The 6,917-nt window shown below is 48.2% G+C and overlaps 1 protein-coding gene across 1 annotated transcript in view; it reads left to right on the top strand.

The window, feature by feature from the left end:
- Nucleotides 1–613: 613 nt before the first annotated feature.
- Nucleotides 614–6,917, top strand: part of DEAF1 (DEAF1 transcription factor) — a gene marked incomplete at its 5' end in the record, with an annotated part of 16,782 nt that continues 10,478 nt past the window's right edge. Inside the window, 7 exons of the mRNA XM_009867216.1 lie at nucleotides 614–711; nucleotides 1,115–1,244; nucleotides 2,051–2,197; nucleotides 3,142–3,281; nucleotides 3,445–3,510; nucleotides 4,426–4,552; nucleotides 6,300–6,428. Of these exons, the coding sequence (XP_009865518.1) occupies nucleotides 614–711; nucleotides 1,115–1,244; nucleotides 2,051–2,197; nucleotides 3,142–3,281; nucleotides 3,445–3,510; nucleotides 4,426–4,552; nucleotides 6,300–6,428 (837 nt within the window). The remainder of the gene's footprint in view (nucleotides 712–1,114; nucleotides 1,245–2,050; nucleotides 2,198–3,141; nucleotides 3,282–3,444; nucleotides 3,511–4,425; nucleotides 4,553–6,299; nucleotides 6,429–6,917) is intronic.

Here is a 6,917-nt window from a genome sequence, read left to right as displayed (position 1 = left end):
GGCCTCTGTCCCCTCCACAAAGTGCCCCGAAAGCAGCAGAGCCGTGAGGGCGAGGTGTGACAAACAACGCTCCGGGCCCTCCCTGCTGGTGCCTCGGCGTGAGCCCCGAGTGCGGCTTTTGCCCCTTATTCCCTCCGCCGTACCGAAACAACACTCTGGTTTTAGCCACTCAAGCCCTCCCTACGTCACAAAAAACATCTCGCTGTCGGTTTGGGTGTTTGTAACTTGGCCAAACTTGCAGGTAACGACGCCTTAGAAATTAATACGTGACCGTGAAGTCAGTATCTTGACGTTTGCCCATCACCTCTCGTAATAAAAAGCATCACGTTTTTTATTTGTTTTTTTTTTTAGTGCAAATGAAATACTCCTTTCTTCCCCTTAGTCCATCAGGTGCTGGTAACTCCTGTTACAGTCTCCAGGCAGGCTCAGCCAGAAGCTTAATAAAAATCAAGAGTGGCTGCATTTGTAACAACCTTAAAGGTGCCATGAAAGACAAAATCGATTTTGAATAGGAGGGAAGAAGGAAATACAATTAGATATTTTGATATTTGGCTGGTTATCGCGATCTCTGGATGCAGCAAGATGTTAACTTGGTGTTTGTTTTACGTTTCAGAGGTCACCACAGTGACAGTCGCCAACGTCGGTGCCTCCGCAGACAACGTCTTCACGACATCCGTGGCGAACGCGGCTTCAATTTCAGGGCACGTGCTGGTGAGTCTGTGCTCTCGTTCGAGAGCCTCGGCCAAGTCCCACGCACTTCCTTAGCGTAAATGAAGAGCTCTGTTTGTGTTTGAGCTGTAGTAAAGCTAAATTTATGTTTTCTTTGTGGTACCCAGGCTTTAAGCCACAAAACCATTAGCTGGGAAACATCCACTTTTTTCCTTGTCACTTGGAGAGGGTTTTTTAAGCTTTCCACCCCCTGTATTCATTCTCTAACAGCGCTGATGACCTGGAACACGCGCCCTTTGAATCTGGCTGCCTGAAACCTCAAAAACTGACCTAATAAGTGCCAAACCAACTGATGTCTTAGGCTACCTTTGCGAAGATTGGGGACAATACTCAAATGCGTTGGCATTTTAACTCTTAGCAATTTAAACTCTTATTTCTCCTACAGTCTGGGAGAACGGCGCTTCAAATTGGGGACAGCTTGAATACTGAAAAAGCCACTCTCATAGTGGTTCACACCGACGGCAGCATTGTGGAAACCACCGGGCTGAAGGGGCCGCCAGCACCTCTCACGGCAGGTACAAGGCAATCTGGTTTTGAAGCGTCAGGCGGGGTCGCTTTTTCTCCGTTTTAATGGTGTTGCTAGGAGTAGAAACCCTGATGTGCATGAGGTTGTGCAGTTCCTTATAAGGAATGTTTGTCCCGTCTTCGCATGGTACTTCTTGTATTTCTTGGAAGTAGAAGAATACCTACTTTTTTGTTGATTGTTTTTTTTTTGTTTCCTCTCAGAAAGGTATTTAATTTCCTTATTCCTTGCCCCAACCCTTGCAAATAAGCTTCTTGAAAAATCCTGCCTTGCTGCTGGGCTGTTGTGTGCCTTTCCACACCCATCCCACCCCCAAAGGCAGGTTTTAATAATGACAATAAAAACACGAGTCTCCTGTTTCTCCACTTGGGGGTCCTTGAGTTTGATTTCACCTCCATTCGAGCTGCTGGCTGATATTTAAGTGCCACGAGAGCTGGCGTCTTTATTGCTGAGGTTTTGCGCACGGCTGCCCAGCACTTTCCTCCCTCTGATGGGCACGGCGAACCTTCGGGGTTCGGAAGCACCTGACGGGATGGGGCTCTGGGACAGGGAAGATCCAGCCAGCTGCTTACACCACTGTGGGCTGCAACCTTGACGTTTACAGCGCACTGTTCCCTGAGACACAGTTTGCTTTTTCCGTCGTTTAGAGCACGTTCAAGCTGAATTTTTTGTGGTGCGCCCGCTAACTCATGTTACGCTCTTGCCGCTGTTGCCGGAGCTGAGCCGAGCGTGTGAAGGTGTAGCCAGCCTGCTTCTGGCTCGCTGTCACCTCTTGTTTCTTTTTTTTTTCCCCCAAAGGACCGCAATCACCTCCTGCCCCTTTAACGTCTGTCCAAGGGAAAACTGGAACCAAGTACAACTGGGACCCGTCTGTGTATGAGAACGAGCTCCCGGTGAGGTGCCGGAATATCAGCGGCGTTCTCTACAAGAACCGACTGGGCTCAGGTAACAGGGACCTCCTTGGCTGAGGTGGTGTAGCTCCTTCTTCTTTTAATGAGGCTATTTTTAAGGGTGGATCACAAGGGGAAAAATAAAACACTTTCCTAGCCAGCCTAGTACCTTTTGATATTATTGTTTTCTTCTGTTTTGCTCACTCTTAACTTTTTATCTGTTCTCTGAAGATACAGGCTGCTGTGCAGTGAGTTTCTGCAGTAATAGGTCGACTCCTCTAACGTTCTTTTTGACTTGGAAGTAGACCTGTGTTTCTACAAAGCTCTTGCAGAATCCCTGCTGGAACGGAAAAGAGAGAGGCTGTCAGCTCAGAGGACTCCTCGGCTGCCTCACGCCTTCCTTTTCGCTTCTAACGCTGGTGGGAAACCTGAAGAAGCAGCAGCAGAAATTGTCTGTCAGGCAGCCTGACTGCACAGTGCTTGCTTCCTGCAGAGTTTTCTTCACCACCAGAAGGATTAGAAATATAAGTGCAAATTAAGGAAGGGCTTAAATTCATGGTGTTTATCCAAGGAAGGCTTACCCTTCTTATGGATGCGTAATTTTCTCGAGCCTTTTGATGCATTGGTGAGGCCCGAAGTTGGAGCTCTCTAAACACACACAGTCATAGAATCATGGAATATCTCGGGTTGGAAGGGACCTCAGAGCCCATCTAACCCAACCCTGCCATGGGCAGGGACCCCTTAACCAGCCCAGGTTGCTCCAGGCCCCATCCAACCTGGCCTTGAGCATCTCCAGGGAGGGGGCAGCCACAGCCTCTGGGCAACAACTCTCATTGTCACAGCCGAGGTAGGACGTGGGCACGATTATCCCAGAATGGTGAGAAATAGCGGATGGGCCTCTGGTGATTGCTCGAGATGAACTAAAGTTAGTTTCAGTGTTTTGCTTCTTTAGGAACGCAGCAAACTCCTTCACCTTTCCTGCCGTCTGTTTTATTTCAGGAGGCCGTGGTCGGTGCATTAAGCAAGGGGACAACTGGTACAGCCCCACGGAGTTTGAAGCTATGGCGGGACGGGCCAGCAGCAAGGACTGGAAGAGGAGCATCCGCTACGCCGGGCGGCCGCTCCAGTGCCTTATTCACGTAAGGTTAAGTTTGCTTCCTCCGTTCTGCTGGCAGGGGTTGGTGGAAGCAGGGGCTGCCCAGCACCGCGCTCTGAGCCGAGCGCTCCCTCTGAGCAGGATGCGGTCGTGCTCTTGGCGGTTTTGGCGACTCTAATGCCAAACTTGTAATTTTCTCATTGCAGGATGGGATTTTAAATCCCCACGCGGCTTCTTGTACTTGTGCCGCCTGCTGTGATGACATGACCCTGGTGAGTGGTAGGTTTTGTATCTATTAGCTCGAAACCAAATAGATCGGTCGTGCTGATTGGCAAGTAGAATTTCTAGGGCATCCTAGAAGTGCTCACGAGTGCTCTTTGCAGCACACTTCATCCATTTTTCCTGAAGAAAGGAGATAAGGAACTGCTGGCACTATCACGCAGCAGCCTCAGTAAAACTGGGTGGTAGTTCGCGCTTTTTTCTTCTTTTTTTTTCCTTCTCTAAAAAACGTGTTTATGTAAAATGCCTTTTGGAGCTCTTTGTGATTTTTTGACTCAAATATCACAGTTTTTTGATCTGGAAAAAAGTGTTTTTGTAAGGAAGTAATGCAATACTCTGGGTTGGATCCAGGTCTTCTCATCAAACCGCTTGGGTTTTTTTGCTTGCTTGGCTGGTTGGTTTGGGGTTTAGTTTTTTTGTTGTTTGTTTATTTCAAAAATGAGGTTAAAATCCTGAAAACAGAAGTCTTGAGCTTGACTGAAAGTAGTATTTTGCATTTCTTTTCTGCTACGAACAGGAAGATTTGCTTGTTTCCTAGACCTGAAACTAGCTGCTGCCTGTCTCCTCCTCTCTCTTGTTCTCTTTTCTGGCCACCTTGACCAGCAGTCAATTATTTGCCCAGTTCTGCTCCTAAAATAATAGTGGGAAGAAGCTGAACTGGTGCCTCTTCAGCTGGAGGAAGCTGAGCATAACCCTTTTTTTTTTTTTTGCACAAAGTTCTTTTGGTTTGGAGAAGCGGAAGGGTTTTGGTCAGTTGTTGCAAACCACACGTCTGCTGTTGGGATATGTGTGGCTTGAACTTAGCTGTGTCTGGAAGGGTAAGAGGTAAACCCAAAGTCCCCAAAGAGATGCCTCAGCTAATGCCTTTTTTCTTTTTAATTTTCTTTTTTTTCCTGTGTTTTGCCTAGAGCGGCCCTATACGACTCTTCGTGCCCTATAAAAGGCGGAAAAAGGAAAATGAAATATCTGCAGCTCCGGCCAAGAAGGACTGCCCCAAAAACATCACTCTGCTGCCTGCCACAGCCGCTACTACATGTAGGTTCTTTTCTCCTGGTGAGAATTGCTTCCCTTTTTTGATGAGGAATTGCCACACTGGGTATTTTTATGTGGATCAGTGGCCCCTTGGAACTGGCCGACTGAGAAAAAATGTCTCTTGTTGTGCCACTTACTTTTCCTTGGATAGTTTTATTGCCTCAGTGTCTTCAGCTATTTCCACTTCCTATTTTGTAGAAACTAGCACGGTGTTACCATGTCAGGACTGCGAGCTGAGTAGGAAAAAGTACAACTCTATCATAGACTTCCAGGAGGCTCAAGTTTAAGCATCTTAACATCGTTTTGCAGTGAGGTTTCAGATTTGGTTCTGAGGGGGGTCTGGATTGTGTTTAGCCCGCTACCCACTCTCTCATCCTGGTGGTGCAAGGGCAGTTGTGGCGTCCTGGCGTTGAGCTGGAGCAGGTTTCAGGCAGGTTTTTCACAAGTGACAACTGGAGAAATTTCCTCTCATTGAAATTAAACTGAGGGGAAGGCTGGAAATCCTCATTCCGTCCACTGAGCTGGCTTTTTGTCCTTCAGAAGGAGTGGGGGCTACAGACTGAGATTTGTGTTATGGCTTGAAATGTGTAGAAAAGTCGACTCTAAGCAGCTGGAAACCCGCAGCCTGAAAGTTGTTAATGAAAAAGGCAGAAGGTGATGCTTTCATCTGCAAATTCCTCTCTAAAATTCGGGACACGCTTGTTAACTTTGTGGTTTTGATCGTCAAACCGTCTGCATGAGCGCAGAAATTAATTTGCAAGCTCCTCTGGCTCACGCGTTCCCGGTCACATTCAGGCGTCCTCCTGCTCTCATTACACCAGCATCATCTGGACGGTAACGTTACGGGGTGAAATGAGGAGGGAGCAACAGAAATCCAAAACCACCCAGCCAAAAGTAAGATTAGATGACCAGCAGCAGCAAGAAGAGAAACACGCAAGGATTCTGTAGAGTTTGGAGTGATTTTTTGTTCCCCAAAGAGGTTGAATTTGCATTGGTTTGTTAATGAGAGGTGCTGGTGTTAGGAGAGAGGAGGATTGTTCCTTTTGGTAGTAGCCACATATTTCACCAGGAGAGAATTTGTGGCCTCAGTGTCTTAACATTGAGTTACTGCTTGCGAGAAGATCTTTCTGGCTGGGCTGTGTGTCAGCAGAGTCAGCCCATTGCCGAGTAACGGTGCCATACAAATTCATCCTGTCTGAAAAGGGGTTTTAAACACTTTAGAGCCACTCAGGTATGTTCATCCAAAAGGATACTGTGACTTGTTCCTTGCACTGGCCAGGCGTGTTGTGTCACAGCTCAGACTGTCCCAGCCAACCAAACTGTCACAGGATTAGTTGCAATCTGTGGGTTTTTACGTCCCTTTGAGCAGGAAGACCCCCTCCTGCTGAAGCTGTAAGAAATCAGGTTCGGCCAGGGGCTGGTGGGTTTTCTGGCCCTGCTGGATCTTTCTGGTTGGTGTTAACTTTTTCCTCGTGTGATGGTTGAAAAGGTGGGGATTGGTAAGTGAACCTTCTGTCCTCGTACACCCAGAGAGTGAAGAGAGGCCTGCGGGAGGCCCAGCAGAGCCTTTGGAGCCCAAATGGGGCTTTTATTCCCCTTTCCAGCAGTCCGAGGTGAGATCCAAACTTGGGCCGTTTACTGAGCTGTGAGTGCCCTGACCTCGGGTGGTTCAGAACAGGGATATCGGCAGCCAAACAGCTGAGGCCTCCGCGCTGAGTCTCGATTATGAAAGTCCTTCTAATATTTCCAGTCACCGTGACTCCTTCCGGACAGATCACTACCTCTGGCGCTCTCACCTTTGACCGTGCGTCGACAGTGGAAGCCACGGCAATAATCTCGGAAAGCCCGTCCCAGGGGGATGTTTTCACTGGAGCCGCTGGTAAGAGCTCGGGGATCTGCCTGTGACACGTGTGTGGGGAGGAGGAAAAAGGGTTTGGACATCCTTTTCTCTAGGAAGAAGCATTTGGAATGCTGCACAAAGGATTTATTTCCCCCCAGTTTACAGAGGAACGGTACGTAACCTGCTGTCCTTCCTCGGAAATGGTGTCAGCAGCTCGATACCTTACCAGTTGCGCAAAAGTTTTGTCCAGCTGTTGCAGCTGCTACCGTCCACCTCTGCTGGTTCGTAGAGGTTTCTGGTCATCTTTTTCCACTCCTCCTTTGTCCTGAAATACCACCAGGAAAAAGAAAAGTAGCAGAGTGTTGGAACTGAGTGAAAGGTGCTGACGAATGCTGGAATAAATCAAGATATAAATGCGTGACATGTATTTCAGGGTTGTAAGCTCTGCTGAGGGAACTGCCCTGCTCTGAGAACCGTAGTTTGGTGCCCTGTGGTTCTTGTGAACGGAGAGGTGTGCGGGAGGGAAGC

This window comes from Apaloderma vittatum, unplaced genomic scaffold, assembly GCF_000703405.1.
Source record: "Apaloderma vittatum isolate BGI_N311 unplaced genomic scaffold, ASM70340v1 scaffold22923, whole genome shotgun sequence".
Lineage (NCBI taxonomy): Eukaryota > Metazoa > Chordata > Aves > Trogoniformes > Trogonidae > Apaloderma > Apaloderma vittatum.
This window is presented reverse-complemented; position numbering and strand designations above follow the sequence as displayed.